The following is a 22,550-nucleotide window of genomic DNA, read 5'->3' as shown; positions in this document are numbered from 1 at the left end:
ATATTATCTTTATAGTTATAAAAGTGTGTCTGTAGAAAATCGATGGAGATCTGTTTGTACGATGATTGTTTATGTATGTGCTGTATCAAGACATAAGTAACCTTAGTTTATAAATGACGCTTCCGTTCTTAAAAATGTGCATGAGCTGCTGTCCGATGGTGACGTCATGGAACCTGGACCCCCTGCCGTTCTTGATGAAGGTGTCCGGCCGCCAGATTCTTAGGGTGGTTTCTCCTTCAAATGTCATCTTGTCTCCGTCGTAAAGATGGCGGAAGTCTAGCCTTTCGTCTACCCAAAACTGACGGATGTCGTAAGATACTGTGTATTCCTGTGGTGGAAATATCAACGTTTGAATTTTTAAAAAAAGATACAGTTCTTTTACAGATCGCGTATTGGGTAAGAAATAAAGAAACAGTTGTTGATTTCGTCGATATTCATGGTGGCAGTATTTTTTTGTGACTTAACCAAGTTCAGTGGTCAATAACTTCCTCACCGATCAGACTATTGTTTTTTTTTTCTGTTTTTTTAGATCTTTAATTACTGTCTACTAAGATTTAACCGATTCATATTCTAGTTTACGAATACCAAACTTTGCTGACAAATGAATGTGCCCAGGAATGAAATTTGAATGAAATGTCAGAGAAATGTCATAGTTTAGGTCTACGTAATATATTTATGAATTTCAAAGAGATGTATTTTAATTATTATTGAATACATGGTTTAGATAGCATTTTGACATTGTGCTGTAAGCCACAGAAGGCTTTTTACAGAGTATACTTTGGACCTACCATATTGACATCTGAGATGCTGTCTATGCTAATTACATCTATAACGACTCCAACTTTAACAGGAGCACCTACAGAAAAGTGAAGATAAGATTTTGTAAGTATGCATGTTGAGTATGTATATATCATGCCATACCATATTATGTTTTGTTACAATATATCATATGATATCAATGAAACATCCTTACGCCGGGTTAGCATCGTGGGTGAATCAATAGTTTTCAATAATTTGATAGGAATCTTGATAAACACAGATGCCATTCGTAGCGATTATACACCTTTTTTTTAAGTGATGAAAATTGTCACTAACTTGACAGAATGTCGCTAAAAAGTACCTCTAAAATTGGGACGTATTCTAAGGTCGTAGTGGTGCAAAAGTCTCTCAATGGCCAGTGTCATATCCCACCGTCCTTCTGCAACACTGCAGAACAAACGCAGAAACGCATTTGAAAAACTGCAAGGAAATACATCATGCTTAACTTCACATGGTCTAGCCTAACAAACAACTGCTCTGTTTATTCTTGCCCAGACATGTTTATATACATTGTCCAGACCTGCGACATGATCTAATCTAACACCACAGTGTGCCTGCTATTATACCATAAACCAGGGTAACAGCCATATAGTTTGTTTGGTGAATATACGTTGGAAAAGAAAGAGGAGAGGGAGAACCGGAGCAAAAACAATATGTTAAACGTTTGTAAAGATGAAAATAGAAACGTATTTATTCACGTATCAATGATGGATCAGAGACTAAAGAAATGTAAATATTAATCGAATTCAAGTGGTTGATGTCACAGCATTTTGCTTTGCCTGTAATCTCAAACTGTTCACTAAATTCAGTACATGATGAAAGAAGACTCAACTGTATACATTCAGCACTTCGAATGAAATTGGGGCGTATCGAAATGCAGTCGCAAACGCTCTGATAATCTGTATATTGCTATTGGCCTTTTGACACAAGATGTCTACTATTTAAGTTTGATTGACCTTCGTGAATATGCAAGATTTGAAGAATATGTGCTTTTCAGCAATAGATGCACGCATGTCATATTAAACATAACAACTGACATATTCCACATATAAGGTGTGCAGATACATGTATGTATAAGGATATGTTGAAAAAAGTACAACTGACACGTTCACACTTACTGACACGTTGGGCTATGATAAATACCAAAGACAGTAACAGGGCATTCTATTCAGTTCAGGCCTCTTCAGGGCATTCTATAATAGATGATTATGTCAACCACCTACACATTTGCACCCATATCACATTAGATGTAATCATTAACCTTGAAGATCATGTCAAGAGTGGATAGCTCTATACTCGGTGATAAGTGAAAAGGGTGATCTCTTCATTGGCCACAGGTCAATGAAACACCTCCAAATTAATTGCATTACCATTTTTTTCAAAATGTCCATGGCTGACATGTATATGGAGTACGATGTGACATAATTATAGTCTCGCCAAAATCTCCATCTCATAGGTAAGGTCGGATGTTTGGGCCTCAACTAGAAAAATTTGCAAACACACCAAGAATTGTTTTGTTGGCAAATAACCGTAAACTTTCACTTTAGACCACAATGTATCACAACTGCACATACGCAATCGGAAGTCTGATATGGCGTATTGCCGCGGGCAAGCTCATTTAGGGTCGGCGCCTGATACCCCTACGATATAGAAATCTGAAAAAGATGTCCTAACCAAAGGTGTGAGTGTTTCGTATTTTCCTCAGTAGCCAACTGAGACCACCCTTTCCTGTATTGGTGCAGTTGTTAACCTTGCCAAGGCGTTCTTCCTCCCCACAGTACCAAAGGGAGTAAAGCACTGCCAGAAACAAGATAATCAAAGCAGCGGGCAGCTGCACCACATTTGAGTAATGAGCCACCGCCGTTTTCCATCATGATTATGGAAAATCCATGACCATCACCTTTTACACCGCAGAGGATTTCTCAAACAAGTTCACGACCTTCACGTACTGTACATGATTCACCTTTCGCGATGATTGTGTATCCATCTTCAGTTCCTGTCATGTTTACATACTAATTTTGGAAGATGTAAGGATATTTATGCATGCAACCTTTAATGTAATATATTTTCCGGAAATCATTGTAATAATGTTTTTCAGCCTATTTCTAACCTTGAAATAACACTCTTAGGTCCTGGCTATTTTCCAAGAGTTTGAGGGAGGAAATGATGGGTCAATCAAGCAATAAACCAATTAATCAATTAACTAATCAAACTGGTTCATTAATCAAATAGGCTTTGCAGGCAAAACTGAATTGTGCCCTATTAACGTACGATATATTGCAGTTGGATTACATACTGTCATACTATTATGTACCTTAAAATTTGGTATTTATACCTGGAACATGTCCAACGAACTGACGGGTATCATCTCAATTTACACAGGATGACTACACAAAATATGAATACTCCGTATTTGCAAACATTACCCTACTGAGTGAAAGAAAGGTTAGACATGACAGTTGCATATTTTTAATATTAAGAAATACGAGCGAACATGTGGTTCTCTCCGTTTCTCAACGAAAGCATGTGATTATATTGATAAGTTAATAATAATGATGATAGTCCAATTGAAATTCCAAATCATTGGCTTAGGTTACAATTTGACTATGATTTCATTACCTCTTCGCAATGATCTGTATTCCTGGATGAACTGTATTCCTGAAATTGTTCGGACTGGCCAAGACCTCAACTCACTACTTACTAAGGATATCTACGAACTTCTGCGATTTTTATGTCGTGCTCCTCCATGGGAATTTCCCATCCAAAAATGTGAGCTGCATCATAGATAAGTCAATGGCTTGTGCAAGGAGTTATATAGTCATGATTGCCATTGTGAGACTATTCCATGCATAGTCCATGATTGTACGAGTATTTCGTTCCATTATTCATACATGACAGAAAGATGGCCTGAATGTCTAAAATATGAGGTCCATAATAACACGTCTTTGCGAGTCAGGTGGCCTTACAACTGCTTTCGAAATGTATCTAAGGTAATATTAAAAGCGTTGTTAACAATTGTAAAGCATCCACAAAGAGATCATAAATTATTATCTCTCCTCAAGGTTTAACCATGATTACACAAGTAAATGAAATCAACCATGAGCCAATCATGCAAGAGAAAAACTTGTGGAGCCAGCTTGTAACTCACTTGCTTTGTTCAATGAACTAATATGATTAGAATCATGTCAGTCATTGCAGTTGACATAGTTGGTATGTGGTTGGTATGATTTCAGCCTCCTTACTTGTACAATTTTTAGATTTGTCGTCGCTACTTTCCGGCAGAATTCAGTTCATGAATGTGCAAGGAATTGACCTGCTCATACAGAGAAGGTTATTCATAGTCCGCCTCACCATCAAATCTAATTCGTGTTAAGTGATCCGCACTTCTCAATGGCCTGGAAAATTCACAATCTCTACAGTCTAGTCAGCGAAAAATTAACTGCCCGATGCAATAATCACCTTCCGAGAACTTCGTGTTTTCGTGATCACCCTGCAAGGTCATCGGCATTGTGCAACCAAAGGCACGATCTGACTGCAAGCAGTGTCGTTGATTAGCAAATGGTCTACAATGTTCAAACGGCCTGATAGCGTTTTGTTGGTGGCCATGATTGGCAATCATGTGGACATGTGTGGGTCTTATTGAAGGACGTGTCTTTAGCCATGCTATGTATATCTTTCGTAATACTAGACCTCGGTCCAAATGCTCTAGATCTCTTTATAATCTCAATATAAAGTTCCACTCGTAGCCAGATAGGCTACATAAGTTGCCTGTCTGTACCTACTGACACCCTTACTTACTAGTTCGGCATTTTCTTACCAAAGTCGTTGAGCTAGAAAAAATGGAAAGCATGAGGGATATAAAGGAGATGCAGTCTACTATACTCTCGTGCTGGTTGTTAAGATATGAAAGGAAGACGTGTAAGTAAAAAAAATAAGACAAGGCTCACAACGTTCCGTAGACCATTATGAAATTTACATCAACGCTTCATGAAAGAGTACATTTGAACCTAGATGATTCACGTTTGCAACAAGAAACATATCTGACAAATGTATCTTACACCCCATAAACGTAAAAGCATGTCAAAGGTGAATAGCACCATATTCCCCAACGACCCATCATATTCCACTAGGAACTCGTTGTAACTATTGCTTAAGAGCCATCTCCTACTTGGGTCATTGCGCGTAGGTCTGGGTCAGACCAATAATGACTACCTTGTCTAGTACAAAATAGCAACAACCCATCTTGTACATTGAAATACGTTGGATCGTTGATGACTCAAATGTTTTGTTGAATCGATAGTAAAAGAAAAGGCTTTTACGGAAAAGTATACTCATGCAACTACCGCTGTAATTAGGAGGAGTATTCTCTATGTATTGTGTTATAAAATATCCCCTTTTTTAACTAATGACGAAAGGCGCTACTTATTCAATATTTCAATTGTTAGTAACATCACACACTGGATTTGAAAATTCTTGGCGCCTGTATGAAAATTAGAGTTTGAATGAATGGATTGATAATGTTTTCTTATAGTGAGGTGAGCACACACACACACACACACACACACACACACACACACACACACACACACACACACACTCACACATGCAGACTTAATTTATTCCATTACCAGAAGACCCTTTCCTTTGGCACGGCTCCCATCTTCCTACGATATATGTTGGTCTACTCTACTGCATCATGCAATTTTTACCCAATAGCTCTCGTGAGGGCAAGCCTTCCTGAAACATCATGCCACTAAGGTCGTTTCTCACTAAAGATAAAAGCCACGATAAAAATGCCATCTGCCACGGGCCAGCCATAAACTAAATCGTCATCAGATATAAGATGCTCGCTATGCATGCTTTATATATACGGTTCAGTTTGAAGAGTTTTACTTGGTACCGTTAAAACGGTCGCCTTGATAAATGTTTACTTACAACAACTATCAATAAATTACCCAGTCCAATAAAGCGTCGCTGCTAAACCATGAAGGCGTAAAATTGGAAAGTTTGTAAATTAATTAGAGTGGTCATACAAATCAACGTCCTCGTTTGTAGCCTGATCTGCAACTTTGCCCAAAGTTTATTTTTCCTATTAACAGTTATGTCTGTCTATAATGGCGTTTATCTTTAAAACTCTTGTGTATATCGTCTTTTTGATCATGGATTTCCGATTTGGATATCGCATGTGCCTTGTAGAATTTTAGTCATTCATGTAATATACGTACATATAATCTATTTTCAAAATTAGGTAGCTATTACATATAATATATGCCCACATAAGCAATGTATATTTGAAGAAGTGTTTGCAAAATCCATTTTAATGTCTAACTAAAGGTAAACTAAAATGTACATCATTACCATTCAAATCCAACTTATGGTGACGTATGGCCATAAAACAACACATTTAACCATACCCGTCGCCATTCTGAATCCAAGCTTATATTTTGGACTTCATCTTACCTTTGTTTCCCTTCGGAAGATGAAATGATTGTTTTCATCATAGCCAGTCCCAGCACAAAGTCGACCAGAAAAGCCTTGGTTCCCGCCATCTTAGCTATTCGTCTGTCAGGTAACCCTGAGAGGCAATGATAGACAATATGTCTTAAATATACATGCATGTATGGACAAAATACCGTCCCACAAGACGATCTAACATAAATAACTGATTAGCAATCACTTTTAGTCCACAAGGATACATAAATGCTAGTACTAAATCTTGAATGATGGATTGAAGGAGAGGTTGCTGCTTGTTGAACTCTTAGCTAGAGGCAAGGTTCATCGACGCCTGCATTTTTGTGTGTAGGAGATAACTAAGGACAATTTGTCATCAGCTCCGGGTGCCTTTTGGATGACAACTTTGGGCTGATGTATAGCGCCTAGTTAATACTTAAGTTAATTCTTCACTACTGCCCGCTTCTTTTGCCACTAACAAACATGGAAAAAGATAATATCATGACATTCTAATCGCATTGTCAATCAATCCTGTCATTGTTGAAGTGGCAATTTCTTTTAGTGACAATGGTTGATAATCTGAATAAGAAACAAAAGCTGAAACAACACCTAACGTATATAGCTGAAAATAAACCATATAAGTGTGGTTTGGCTGTTGTTACCACTTATCGTTAAGTTTACTGATAATCATTAAAGGGGTCCTAAACTCCAGAAGGGGGTGTTATTTTCCAATAGGCTAGGTATCATTGAAGTCACAATCAGCAACCTTTTTGCGGGATTTCATTTGTGGTGAATTACACGAGGTGTGTTTATAAATCTAATTAAACCCATGCAGACCCTACCCATGCGTTTCCTATACGTAAAGACACTTCCTTCATCGTGGATATTTTCGGCATTAATGAGGGGCGATGTGCACACCAAGACGGCCAATTGTTCACCTGACATTAGACAACACAAAACAATATGAGTTTTGAACATCACCCCTCAAATTGGTTTTGTAACTGAACTTTTGTCAGGCCATGTAGGACACATTGTATTCAGCCATAGGCTGAGCTTACATAATTGAATTAAAGAGTACGTGGGGAGTTTAGAACAATACTGAATGGTTTTTGGTGTACGCGAGACTAATGTGTATTTTATCGTATAATTTGAAGTCACATGCATGTTTTACTCCCTAGAATTAATATCTATCGGAAAATAACACCCTCTTGTGGAGTTTAGGACTCCTTTAAATAATCGGTACACATGTCTGCCTCGCTTTTAGATATGAAACACTTTCTAATGCTAAAACTTTTGAAAGGTTTTGAAATTGCGCATCCAGGGCGAACAACAGCCTTTGTCCTGGACGTTTTTCCTTACTTTCAGCATTTTGTTGTGTGTCATTCATCTATATATTCTGACATCTTCCATCGATCCATACATAAACCGAATGTTTTTGTGACAGCACAGGACGACACTTTCGATTTCAGCTGCACTGTAAGATAAGGACACAGCCCGAGGAGCAAGAAGCCCTGCGGTATGACCCGCCTTGAGACTTATAGTACGCCTTGGTGATTGAATGTCAAGATATCTTGTAGCCTTTTCATCCCATGACAATAAGGATGTGCTCAATATGCGCATTAGGCGTGGGCAGGGTGCGTTCAATGCGCAGAGACTGACAGCTGACTCCCTCTCAAGAATTCTGCAGATCAAAAGCGTCATGAGATAAGGTTTGACGAAGATGAAGCACGCGGCACCATCCTGAGTTGTATGTGCTTTTCCTAGGCGTTATCTTAAAGTAGGGTGTAGGAAGTTTCTTTATCTGCAGCCTGAATAATGCCTTGTCAGAAATTTATCTCAAGGCATCGTTTCAACAGGTTGACTGTTAGGGTTCAAAACATAAAAAGGATACTTTTTGAAGTGCTTTTACTGTTCAAAGAAAAGCAGCACCGCAGTACCCGCCCATTACAAGGTCCCCAAGTACAGTTCCAAGCATTTGGTTATTGGCATTTTGTAAAACCACTGATGGACATTGTACATTATATGTTATACAAATCCTTGCATGCTTGATTGAACCCGTACATGTTGATTTGTGCCAGAGAAATATACATCTAGTTCATTCACTAAATGTTTTTACCGTTTAGTTGTTACTGAACAGTAGTTGCAGGATAGTTCACAGTCATTTGTAAACGAACTGGCGACTGTAGTGGAAGTCGTCCTTTGGAAAAGGCATCAAATGTTCCGTACTTCAAGCATAGATACTGCTCAATAATTCAGCCTTTGTGCCCCGGACTTATCGATCCACCAGATAATACGATCTAAAATTCTGGCCATTTTGTCCAGACGCATGTTACAGCTGACTACTAAAGCCATGTTTTCACCTAAGAAGTAGGAAGAGGATCGCCTAATTCTAGAACCACGAAAAGCTTTGTAGTGGACCAATTATTTTAACATATAGATTTTGGACGATGTGAATTTCACAGCCGTTATTCATTGGCTGTGAAATGTTAGGGCATTCAACGACAGGCCGGCATGGTTTATTTTGCGTCGCGTCTCTGCCTTAAATAGATTTACAATAGAATTGTAGTAAACACGAACATACATGGAACACTTTGCCCACTGTGTATGCCTCATTTGAAGTCCTATGGCTAAGTACTAGGGCTGGGTATCGGTACAGCGTACCGGTACCGGTACAAAACCGGTTTTTCTTATTGGACCGGTCCAGAAAAACCGGGCCTGAAAAAATTAGGTGGACCGGATGTTGGACCGATTAGAAAATTAACAGATTATTTTATCAAGCATTCACACGTTTGGCGCTTGCAGGTGGAAGAAAATAACAAGAGTGAAGTAGAGTAGAGTTTATAGTAATTTCTACCAAGTTTTAAAGCCAATCGTACAGGTGCAGTTAGCGTTGAAGGATTTGAAAACGCCAGTGTAAGTCTAATACTCCACCAAACAGATCTCTTTGTAGTGAAATGGACCATTGGTATGAGTCATACTGCATCAGGTCCAGGTTCAGGTCCGGACCTGGACCTGATCCTTTGGACCTGAACCGGACCTGGACCTGAATTTTCTGTACCGGTACCCAGCCCTACTAAGTACACTTGTCTACTAATCAACGGGCTATAATCAATGACGACACTTGTAGTCTCCTTTTCATATTGGAATATGTGATCCGAAAAAATTGACATGACATGAACAAGTCACGTTCGCTACGAAGACACTATCTTTTTTGACATTTCTACCTGTTAATCTGTGATATTTCATTACTTGTCATGTATTAGAACCGGCTGTGGTCATAAATACATCCTTCAACGTCTAGTGACAAGGTTGTGGTAATTGTTTTCCTTTGTTTGCTTAGTGTTTCATTTTTGTATCATATATGATATACATCTGAAGACTTCAGAACTCTTTCCTGCACACAGCCATCAAGCTGTACAATAAGACTATAGACACTTAGCTTGTAATGATGGTGGTAATGATGGTACTCAATAGTTAGGGTTGTATACTATTTGTGTAATTTTATATTGTCCTTATGTATATATGCGGACGGAGCAGGCCATATGTTTGTTGTACATTCCAACGCCATTCAGGCTACCACTATGTGTATGTCTGTTATGTTGTGAATCAATAAAGGAAATAAAAATGAAATCGTGTCAGTTCGGAGGTATGGCCAGCATATTTAAAGCAGAAATGGTAACAACACATGATATCGTATTTTCACATTTTGATTTAAAACAGCCGCACTCAACATCATTGCAGATTTCACAGATTGTACACGGAAACTTTTTCTTAAATCATGCTTGCATATGAATCTAAATGGCTTCAAAACTGTAGTGAATCGAAAAAAATAAAAGATACGGATATCTTACTTTGCTGCACGCCCACTCTCACTGCACGCTGCTCCCCAGTAGCACTCTGTTGGCACCGTGTTTGATTTGTTTTTATATGTTAAAGTGTCCGTCGAATAGTTGCCCTCACACTTTGAGTTGATTAAGCATTGTTGCCATTCCTGCAGTGATGAAGTGACGGATTTTCCCTATTCAGTCATGTGTTCGACATTTGTCCCTAATCAGCGCCTCGTTTGCTGAAGTGGAACGAATTAGTCTGCTATCAAGTCGGCGTGCCGTTCTTGATTAATGAGTTGGCTTACAGCAGCGACTACTGTGAGTTTGAATAAAATCAAGGTTACTTTTTTTCCAAGGGTAAATACTGAGTGGTAGTTCAGTGTACTGTCGTATGTTTCGATTTTTTCTAGCTACAGAAGGTGCAATTTGAAAACAGCAAGCCAAGTTGTTTTTGTTACCTTCGCCAGGAAGGTGATGTTTTGGGTAGACATAACTCAAGAACACCAGGATGGGTTGTATTGATATTCGGTATGTGAAAAGGTCCTGGTGAGACCTTGAAACGATTAGATTTTAGCAGCCTGTTATTGTACTGCAGCGGAACTTCTCGAGTGCTGAACATGCCGGTGGCTATGATTTTGTAGTGGTAGACAGCTCTTGATTCAAAGAGTAAGTGTTGAAGGTTTGGGCCCTCTATCAGCTTGTTTTGGAACTGCAGGGCAGGTTTAGTGTCAGACTTTAAAAGAGAATAACTCAAGAAGGGGTTAACGGATTGTTATGATTTTTGGTGTATAGATAGCTTAAGTGATGATCCATATAATGACATATCATTTATGCAAAATGGTATCTAATTTGCATAATCAATTAGGAAATCTTGTTAACACGCTCAGTTCCATTATAGGACCATTGCAACATGTGACATTTAAAGGAGAAGAATATGGATAGATAGACATTATGCAAAATAGAGACCTAATTTGCATAATCAATGTGAAAATGCTGTGATGCCATTTTAGTTAACACGTTGAACATTGATTATGCAAACGAGATCTCATTTGCATAAACTATCAGAAAATGCGATAAAAGCCTTCTTTCTTAACAGATTGTCTACGTCTGTTGTTTGGTGGAGGAGATCATCAACTAATATAATTTATGAAAATGAGAAAATTATTTGCATAATTAATGACAAAACACAATTGATACAGCAGTTATAAAGGTTAGGATCGTTTGGCGAAGGTATCGGGTCGTGGAACTCTAGTTATTTCTGCAAGGCCCTAGACATCTTCGAAGCTGCAGGAATGGCACTGTTGATACCGGAGAGTGAAAAAGCTGTGATTTTGATTTTACGATTGAAATATAGTTGTTCACTTTCTTTCTCGTTCTATTTTGGTCTATTTTCTTGGGTTGATAAAGGAAAGAGATAAGACCTCCTTATTGTAATAGATTATTAATCAAGTACCACCAGCTGCTATCAAAAGGAATGGTATTTTAGATATTTTGTATTCCGTTGAAGGCGTCCCTGTGTGTGCCCTTCTTTTGCCAATTTGCAAGCTCACATTGCATATCTAGTCCATCGCAAATGGGGTCCTCTTCAAAACGTTTGGCAAAAATTGAATCGTCACTTTCATGCATATAAAGGTAGTGTTTCAGCAATAAGGGTTTGGCAGAAACTCCGGCAATAAAGATGTGAGTTGGCAGGTTCTTATCAAGTAATCTCTTAGGTACGTTCTTCATATCTAAACCTAGATCTATACGTACTCAGTTGCTTAAGCTTGAAGGTTCCCCATTGAGCAAAAGTTTCGTACCAATAAACAGTATAACTTAACATGCGTGTTCTTTTCTGGTTGGATCCACCAACAGCAGAGAAAATCTGTTGCATAAAAAAATATTATTGACAATGCCCGCAGCACTTCATGGCACGTTTTGCCACCGTTTTTACTTTTTACCCTATCAGCGACAAACAGCTTCGCCACTAGTTCGAAACTTTATGATGGGTAAGGTATTCATTGGTCGTAATCTGATCCAATTACCACACACCGTGTTAGCACCTTTCTAGTAGCTTACCACCGGCAACGGTCAGAAATTGTGCGGAAGATTGGATCAAGTAACAGAAATTCCCTTCCAATCACTGTGTCCTTTGGTGGCTTATATTGTTTGAATTTCCCAAATTGGGGACGCATTACTGCAATTATCGACGTGCCCTGACGCTTGCCAAATACTATCATGTCAGACTGTCGCCAGCTGTTCAACAGAAATCGCTACATAACGATTTATTGGTCTTCCATGTATAACAGATTGCTAGAAACCGTTCCGACGTCTTTTGATATTGATTTTTATTTTACAATGATGCTGTTAACGATTAATATTTTCTGTTATGATTAGATAGTTATGAATCTCAAGCTTTCCATGTGGATAGTTTTCTCTTTGATTTCAGTTGGACAACTGAGTTGATAAGATGACTATTGACAGACGCCAGGCATGTGTGTACAGTCTTGCTAGTTTGATTCAAACTTACCTATCGTTTACAGCTTATTTTTTCCGAATTCTGGCTACCTAAATAAGAACTTTATTCCTGTTACGAGTATTCACGGCCCAGCAAACATGAGGGGACTCTCACCTTCAACTGACCCTATCAGACGAACCCGTGCAGTGTATCTAATTTACTGGCCATAATCCGAATTTAATGACCGCTGCCCTCAGCTGCCGACGTCGTTACAAATTGCCTGCTTCATCGGTTTTCGACATTAGTAACCTTCATGTATGCGATAGCAACTCCGCGTATCACTAAATATCCATACTTTAGTTAAAATGAATAGAGTTAAATGTGTTAATTTTGCTGATTCAACTAGTCGTCTCTTATCCACTTCACTGTAGACGTGTACAGATCTTCTCGTAAAGGGAGGCGATGTAAGCAGTGCAGTCGTTTCCTGCAGCAATCTACTAAAACACGAAATTGCTGCCAGAGAGACACTATGACCTTTCGATTTTGATGTCGCGGAAAGTAGTTCACTTAAGCAGCCATCCGAGTCGAGGTTCCTCGCGCCTTTGGTATATATCACATGCGGAACTAGAATTGTTTGGGGACCTCAAAACATTTGCATTCTTCTGAAAAGACGTCGTAAGTAATGATACGTCATGAGAGGCCAATGGCATTAAGCTTAAAAAAAGGGCGTTATATGGCGTCCTTGGCTGAACTGTCTCAGTGAATCGCATCGCTAGCTGAGTACTTTGCTTGATTGTCGTGGCAGCAATTTTGGTATGATACAACTGCATGGCTGGAGTAAGATCATATCGTTAGCCATTTGCATCATTACTTAACTTCTTATTGGAATACTTTTAGAATAAGCTCATTAAGGAAACTTGCATTAAGATCAGGACATTCTATCATTCAAACAATGCCCAATCAACAGTAATTGTTATTTCCTATGCTCATAAGTATGTCTTTGATTTATGTTTGACTAATTTATGCACAATTTTAGCGTCCTAGCGTATATTGCTGTAACCACCGCTGTTTTCAATGTGCAACCAGGACTAGCAGAAAAACAGGTCAAAGAAACTTGAGTCTAACGAATGGATAAAGTAAATCTTTATCGATGAACAAATCGTTACCGTAATCTGATGTTCATCTCGTCGCAATGAACACGTATTGACAAAATGTCTTGGCGATCCGTTTAGAGCACACAACTCCTATACTGGGTGCAATTGGGTCAGAGTGGTTATGGTTTGACTGATGTTGTGTTGAGAAGGTCGGCCGTTGCCGTTCTTTGATTCATGGACAGACTTATGTTACCATTCCCAATGATTAATAGTCTTACACACACAAACCCGTAAGGGGCGAACTGATCCGTATAGGTTATGCTTCTCAAACCATGAAACGCTTTACAGTAGATGCTTACAGTGCGCACGGTCTAGGAAAAGTCAACTTTTTTCCGGTTACGAAATCTACCCTAGCAAGAATCCTGTGACTGAAGTCGTTGTTGGTTGTCCTGTGGCAAGAGAACAGAACCAAATTTCAAGTATAATCTTTTATTTCACACTCTGTGCATAGATCATGGTTTTAAGTTAATAGTTGAAATTAGTTTATGAAGTACTTCGCTGTTTACTTTATTTGTACAATTGCGCAACAACTCTGTTCAATGTGGTGTTGAAAGTACCAGTCTGAAAGTGTTCTAATGCATTTCATTTTTACATTGTTACACTGTATTTATTAGTTAGATCTCTTTGTCAAAATCAAATCAAAAATCTCTTTGCCAAAAAAACTGACCTGAACTGGACCGTAACCGTAATCACGGCATATTCCGTGGCCTAAACATATTTAGCAGCTTTGACATATAAGATGAATCGGTGCGCTCTCAGCAGAGAGTACAGCTAATATTCCAAGGCGCTGCAACTGAAGATAATTTACAAGAGTCGCCATCTCCAACCCAATTATACAAAACGATTGGATACGATTCGTTCGCTTTGTCACACTCTGATTGATCTGATGGCACTTAACGTTAACCTGTTTTAGAGAAGAATTACACATTTGAAAAAGTATGAATAATCGCGATTCTTTCTAATTTCCTGAATGCACTTTTTCTATTTTGGGAACGTTAATTACTTTGTGCCTTGCAGAGATTTGTTGTTGCCTGAGTAAGATGCAGCTTTCTATATGCCTCTTTTGCACGAAAGACGAAGGTAATTCCGTGTTGCAAATGACACCGGGGAGAATGTGTCCCCAGCCGCATTCTACTCAACCTCCGGTGACCCGTATTAAGTGTACGTGAGTCGGATATATGTTATGTTTAAGTTTGTATACAGGAGAGTCTACAGATATCAGTGTCTGGGGCAGCATGCCTTGCATGTTTACTTCAACTATTACATTTGCATTCTAATCTTTCACTTCATAGATATCAAGACTTGATTACCTTGATATATGCACGCTTTTGCTGTATTTAGATATACTTTGTTATGAGCTTCACTTGTTTCTGTCATCAGTGAAGTTTCTTTGCTTAAGTATGCATGGCTTGTAACTGTAACGCTAGCATTCTTATACTCTCATACGTTTCGGGGGAGGCCCAAGAAAAAAGTAGATTTCTGTCTTCCCTTGCATGTTTTTATTCACTGCTAATGATTTTATGCATTTATTAATGCTAATAAAGCAAAAGTTTGGCCAGCCACCCTCAATGGCAAAGCAGGAAATAAAAACTAACGAAAAGGGGATTCGCATTTAGCTTGAAGATTACTTCGCAATCAGTTGCCATCTTGTTACAAACATCGTGTTTGATAAAATGAATTTAAAGCTTATGAATAGAACCCAGTAAACGATTGCATAAGGCATAAAAGCATAACAGTTGCTGCATGTCCCATCGGATTCTGAAAATATTATACTGTGCTTTAAAGGGATTTTCCCATTCTCAATGATCCTCTTTGACCTTCAAAAAGAAGGACATATGTAGCTTTTCCCGCTTATCAGACGTTTACAGGCTCGACGCAAAATTCATTGGACTCAATGCCCGGAGTGTTTAAGTTCTATTGCTCGCCAAGGTTCAAAGAGAGTATCGCAGACAATTCTTTATTTCTATTATCTATTATCAATGAAAGTCCCCTTGCAAATGAAATGGTCTTGATGATATTTGCAAGAAATATCAAAGATGACAAACATTTTGAATTCCAACAAACCTTGCAGTTCTTGTTTGCATGCTTGCAAGGAATGATATCAACATCAGTTAGATTAAAGGACGTTGCCATAGTATTTACTGCCGTGTTATTCCCGTTCAAAGCGTGTCCGGCTTTTCCCTCAGCCATCTTAGTCATGGCGTTCCTATTTCCCATAAAGCATTGAAATTCGCGCCATGTTGTCCAACATTTTTGAGAAGAGAAACAAATCACAACGATCTAGTGCATATACATTTATGGCATCATGGAACATGGTTAATTTGCATCCGATGAGAATGAAGCAAAATTTGATCCTCCGCTTTACTTGCCTTGTAAGTATTCCGTCTGATTTGTGTACCAACATATTCCAGACTTTTCTCCACAGCTAATTATTGTTGTAGTTGAAATCAAGATTGCAGGGTGCTTTATATGATATGATTGTATTATGTTGCATTCAATGTGTATATAATCGCTTTGTCTGCACTATATCCATCAATGGACTCTATGTCGTCATGACCGCCTCTGTGGCTTGCTGCTGAAGATGCAGGTTGGTTCTGTGGGTAGATATACGGTCAACGTCGATTGGAGGCGTAGCAGTGGCAGTTTCGCTGGAGATACAATCGTCGGGCTCATTCATAACGGGCTTTAGCGTCTAATACTCGGCGGAGAGAGCTTTTAACTACATATTAATGATATACATTCCGGACGGCGATGAAAAGTGCTTTGGATTACGAAGGCTTAGATGATAGGAAAGATAAAGGCGCTAACCAATGATTAAGATGTGGGCATGGTGGTTAGAAGGAATACTATATCCATATTTATATCCTGTATTAACCCGGATCTTGCGTAAGGGCTGTACGTGTAGAATTGCAAACATTGTGTAACCAGTCAAATGTCGTTGGTGGCGCTTCAGCTTGGGTAAGATTATTTCCTAAAAAGAAACGTTTAAGATTGTCAGTCAGAATTAGCTACGTAGTGGTTGTAGTTTTTAATCTAAATTGAGATTCTTATCGCATCTACCCCTGTCTCCCTCTGAACTGCACCTGAAAGATATCTGGTGTCCCAGACTCAACTCAGACTTCTTACTGACTTAATTCCATGGCTTTCTACCGGGCGCTTCTTTTAAGTGACCGCCTCTAAATATAGCGGACAGATCGCTGTCCCTGGTTTATGTTTATTGGAAAGAAGTCTTAGGCAACCTTGGTCGTAGAGGCTAAGATAAGCACTGAGTCCCTGAAAATTACGACGAGTCCCGGTGAAATCCTTGGAAGCTTGGCTGGCTTATATGGATTTTACAACGGCGCATGTATCTTCACATGAAAGTGTCGGGGACTAGTACTATGAGCCATCGCCCACTCAAAGCAGGACGACCTGTCATTAATATACTATGAGGGAATATCTGCATCTTTGCAATTGGCCTAGTTTTGATGGTGTTTGCGAGAATCCTTTGGTGGCTAGAACAGCGGAAATAAGGAAATTAAGAAGGATATGAACAAAGTCTGGCAGTCAGACAGTCAGATAAGGTTTAACCAAATGACTTTCGGAAGCCGATTGGCCTATTGATTCCTAGGATCCTTTGGCAAATTTCTTTGGGCCTTCTTAATTTTCGGTCAAGATGATGTCTGCTGAAGTCAACCAGTTTTCCAGTTGGATGATGAGAAAAAAATGATTTCAATATTATAAAAGGTTTCTGTTACCATGTGGCGACATAAAAATGTGTCAGGAATCTAGATACATGATATCAAACTGTCAAATAGACAACATTTGAAAGAAAAAAGTCATCCAGTGTGTGTATTAGTATTGCGCTTCGTCTCAAGCATTTCATTACAAATTTGACGGAAATGATAGAATGTTCCTGCACCTGCTGCACTTCTCTCGGGCGAGACGCCGGCAAATCTATCATGGAAAGTTCTATAGGATCACAGAGCACAGCTGCGCTTTCGGAAAACTGCTAAAGGCAAGGGAAGTTGTCACATATCCAATATGTGTATCATCGTATGGGGTATACTTTCTTGTAGCTCTGTAGACTCTTTGGAGCCATCTTTTCATTACCTCCATGGAAACGGAGGTATAATAGTCAGTTGGTGTGTTTGTTTGTTTGTTTGTTTGTAGTCATGTGTGTTCGCAGTTCCGTAATTGGCATTTGAATGTTAGGAACGTCGGAGACATTAACAGGAAGTTAGTTGGGTACCATAAATGTCCCAGAAAGGACACAGAACATGGAATTGGCCCCAGATCAGCTCAGAAATTATCAAGATGAATCTAAGTGAGAAAAGGCCTCAAAAGTAAAACAAAGCATTTTCAAAAGTATGAGGTCTTTACTAAGTGTCTTTACTAAGTACATTGCAATATCAGCAGCCGACCTGTGCAATGTCCTGCGGGTTTGGATCTTTGCATTTGCCTATGTTGCTACCAGCTCATCAAACTGTCAATACCAATTATAGTGGATCCAATAGTTCTACTGAAAGAAAATTGTGAACTGTCCTGTAGCTAATGTTGTTGACAGCAGATCTAACCAGTGAATTTAATTTCTAGGGCGAGGTACAGTGCAGGCTGATTCAGAAATTTAATAATGTTCTTAGCTCTTGGCATATGCGCGTATGTCATCAATCATAGCAAAGTCTTCTCTTCCAATGCCATTGTTATATTTCCGAACAAAATCGCTATGTCATCCTCAATTTCCCCGCGGATTTCTCTGGAATATCTTTGGCAGTGCTTCTACAGGCCATGGTAAAGAGTTTTCCGTTCAGAATTGAAATTTGATCGCATGCCATGTAAATCTTATCGATCGATCATCGACACAAACTGAAAAAAAATGTGACACCATGACTTGAATCTAGGTAGATCCTTATGTTAAAACGTATACGTTCCAAATGTTGATTGAAAAACGATTTTGGCTTCCTTGTTGAATCATGCAGCTTCCAATATAGAAACACATACTGTAATATGTTGTATTGATATGCAAAATGCATTTATAAACGATACATTTCTGGCTGTATTACTGTAGATTCATTTTTCAAAAATTTTCAGGTGCAAACATTAGCAAATGCTTAGTATTGCAAAATTACGTTATAATATACATCATAAACTTAAGTGAGCCGAGCTAGTGGCTTGACATGGGCGTTGTTGTCATATTCTAGGTTGACAATTGGCATATTCGTCAGCCTAATAACACAGGGTTGTAAAGCTGGAGTTTTACCGTTGGATGTGCTGGGGCAGCGTAATCGGGCCCAGCAAAGCCGTTAAGCTGCCTGGATGATAGAGAAATCGAGCGTAACTATCACTCAGCTTATTCTTCGAAATTAGCCAGCGGTCTGTACGATTTGATAACATTACAGTGGGGTGTACATGTCATGGTAATGCGTGAGTCCACACTGCTGAGCAGTAATTATACCAGCTGTGGACAACAATTTAAAGCTTGTTTTGCTTGTTTGATTACTTGTTTCGTTGCGCACAACCAACAAATCGTGACATAAAACGAGAAACGAGTTTCATACCGAATTTTTTTTCAACTTCGAGCATAGAAAGGGGCTAAAATACAAAACCTCCAACAATCAACCACCCCTACCATTATTCTGTCAGCTGGGTCCTGTAGCAATAGCATTGACAGATTGTTTGGAATTCGAACCCGCGACCTTGTGGTCCACAAGCAACAAACCGACTACAGCAACACAATACCTCTGCGTACTAACTACTGAGGCATTACTTGTGACTACGTCAGGATATTCTAACAGTACGTAGAGTTTGCTGCACCATTTCTGAAGAAGCTTTATACATTACGAACTGGGAAATAATAGAAAACTAACCTTTTGCTGCTGAAAAAGTCCACAGACACCACGTCGTGAAGTCATCCGAGGCGCCTCCTCATCTTTATGTCACCGGGCCTCTATTGGTGACGTTTTCGCCGTCCACTGCACAAATCTCTGCTGAGGCTGGAAAATGATTTAGCATAATGGTGCCCCTGTGAAACTTTGACAAATGTTGGGCGCGAGACCTTTCCTGCAAGCACGACTCCCGTCTATAATGTTGTTCTATTGGGCTTCTACTGTTCGTACATGCACCTGTCTCGGAGTCTACGGCTGCATGTGTGGACTCGTCGGGGAGCTTCTGAGGTTTACGAGAGCTTCTGATGCCACCATATGGTAGAGGGAACCAGCCGCATGTCGTTGCCTCGCGATGTAAACAACCGACCACAGATCTAGACGTGTGCTGATGCTGCCTCGCCGCTGCTCCAGCATTTAAATTACTTCTTCCCTCTGTCTCTCTGTCTCTCAGGACAACCTGTTTACGAGAGGATGGTCCATTTATGCGACAGGTACGAGGTCAGAGGAAAATTATAAAAATGATGGACATGTACAGACGGGAGAGCATAGGAGACGCATGCGCACTGTCCCTGCATGAGCCCATAGCAATACTTTTGCGAAGCAAATTAGGCAAACTATGCCGTCATGGCAGACGAAATATTTCAAAGTATATAGTATGAATCATATATGCATTTCATTTGTATTAGAGTCCATTCCGAAACACCATGAGGGTTTTTAGAAAATAATTGTAATAAGTTATAATTATTTTGAATAAAAGAATATCTAAGCTCCAACAATTATAATTTTTTTCAAAAATATTAATATGGAATTTTGAATCTATTTGAATTCCTTTGAATACTTTGGAATCATTTTGAAAGAGATCACACAAAAATATCTTTATTTACAATCATTTTCAAACATCTGCAGGATTCTTTCACTTTTAGAAATATTTACAAAAAATGGTTAACCTCGCCAAATGGTAGAATTGATTTATTGCCCCATAAAAGTTAGCCCCTTTTGTCTGCCTGGTATATTTTTAGATTTCACTGATGGGCACTGGTGGGTCCTTTGTGGTAGGCCATTGACATGGCACCCAACCGTAATTTGCAAGGATGTGTGAATTGCTTTCTTCCTAGTCCACTGACCCAATATCACAAAAAATGGTAGAAAATGGTAAATAATGACAAAATGCTGTTACCATTGTATACAAACTGTTAGAAGTATTCTGTTTCACATCGTGAATATTTCAAAGGTTTTACAGACCGGGGAAATATTTAGAAAGTTCAAATAGCATTAGAAATATTGTATAAAATCTCCTGAACATATAATTGAAAACAATTGAAAACATTTGTAAATTATGACAATGTCAGGTCTCGCGGTGACTCGAAATCGACTCTAATATATTAAAAGCTACTTATTTCATTCACGTTTTATATTAATTACATTAAACTCTGAAATAAAAAAAAACGTACAATATTGGTACATATTATGTGTGATTAGTCACTGTAAAACAATGAAAAGCAAGTTTAGAAAGGAATATGGTTGATATCAATGATATGTCCTTCCCTGGTAAATATACGCATATTGTTCTAAGTTTAACAAATGTCTTCTTGTAACCTAAGACTGTTGGCTCAACAACATTTGAAAGAAAACTGTGTCACGTTACGTCTAATTAAATCATGATAAAAACTAAAAACACACCAATGGAGGTAATGAAATCAATAAGATGCCCCAGGCCTTAAGGACGCCGTCTGGCCTCAAACGAATTAACCATTGGATCTCATAAATCGTCTATTATTGGTAAGTGCAGATTTCCACCCGACATAATTGTATTGGTTTTCGATGATATAAAGTAGCGTCTATCTGGATAGTTGCCAAACTAACGAGAATCCCAGTATTTCATGTCGGGTACATTAGGAGCCTCTCTACTGTTATTGAGTTGACGGTATTGAATTCTCTCACAAGGATATTATTCACAACTGCCTCGGCGAACTACCAGAACAATAATCGCTCTTGCAGATGATGAATCATCAATGATTTAAACGCTATGGGACCGAGCAATACTCTTAGATACCGCCGAGATTTTCCCAGTTGGATCCTTGTTGTGCAGGCAGAATTTTTTTCAAATTCAGCACTCCTTCAGAGGGATGCAAAATTTCCTGGTTTCCAAATTAGGTGAAAACAATGCTGATGTCATCCATAAAGTTTACTTGCTGTGTCTGATTATATAGAAAAGTGGGGCGATATCAAACTTACAAAGTACATGTATATCGCCCTTTTGGAGTGGTTCCTTCCGTCCGTTTAAGACTACACTTTACCACTTTTACAAATGCAATTACACATAAATAACAAACGTTTTATTTCCCAAGTGTTAGACTTGTATATAAGACAATTTAAAGCCATGTAACTGTATCTATTTTGTTTGTTTGCTAATTTGTTTGTTTGTGTAAACCTGTCTATATTGATCCAAATTTTCGATTAAAAACATAATCTGCATTTTCAATATGATGCAAAATGTGATACAGAGCTAATTATTCTTAACCAGAAGCATGTTCAGGAATCGAGCTACGCTTGTGGAAGTCAAATGTGCAGACCCCTGAATGGTACACAGTTCTTCTCCTGACTTACTTGCTTGTTAATTCTATTGATGACCTTCACATGACTTCATATATCGGAAAAGCTTCTTGGTAGCCTAATTGGTGCGTAAAGGCGTATAACGATAACAAAGAACACGTTATCCTGAGCATTTCATTGGCCGTATTAAAGCTAGGAGCTTACTTTTGTGGTTTATATTGATTACCTAGTAAACTAGAAAGGCCGACATTTGCTTGGGTGCAAATACAGCATATTTCAGCCATACCCATTCCCACGCAACATTGGACTGTTCCAAGTCACCCCTGCGCAAAAGTGCAATATTTAAACTGTAAGTTATCCCCAAAAGAGAACTAATATTGTGAATTGATTCCAGGTCAAAACAGAGCTTGCCCAATATGAACCGGGCCCATAGGAAGAATATTAA

The 22,550-nt window shown here is 38.8% G+C and overlaps 1 protein-coding gene across 1 annotated transcript in view; it reads right to left on the bottom strand.

The window, feature by feature from the left end:
* LOC118412579 (gamma-aminobutyric acid receptor subunit beta-like) overlaps positions 1 to 20,041 on the bottom strand; it is a 32,983-nt gene extending 12,942 nt beyond the window's left edge. Inside the window, exons 1-5 of the mRNA XM_035815528.1 lie at positions 19,535 to 20,041; positions 6,280 to 6,394; positions 1,121 to 1,206; positions 789 to 856; positions 102 to 328 (exon numbers count right to left, since the gene is read on the bottom strand). Of these exons, the coding sequence (XP_035671421.1) occupies positions 102 to 328; positions 789 to 856; positions 1,121 to 1,206; positions 6,280 to 6,368 (470 nt within the window). The 5' untranslated portion in view covers positions 6,369 to 6,394; positions 19,535 to 20,041. The remainder of the gene's footprint in view (positions 1 to 101; positions 329 to 788; positions 857 to 1,120; positions 1,207 to 6,279; positions 6,395 to 19,534) is intronic.
* Positions 20,042 to 22,550: the final 2,509 nt, after the last annotated feature.

Source organism: Branchiostoma floridae, chromosome 3 (assembly GCF_000003815.2).
Source record: "Branchiostoma floridae strain S238N-H82 chromosome 3, Bfl_VNyyK, whole genome shotgun sequence".
Lineage (NCBI taxonomy): Eukaryota > Metazoa > Chordata > Leptocardii > Amphioxiformes > Branchiostomatidae > Branchiostoma > Branchiostoma floridae.
This window is presented reverse-complemented; position numbering and strand designations above follow the sequence as displayed.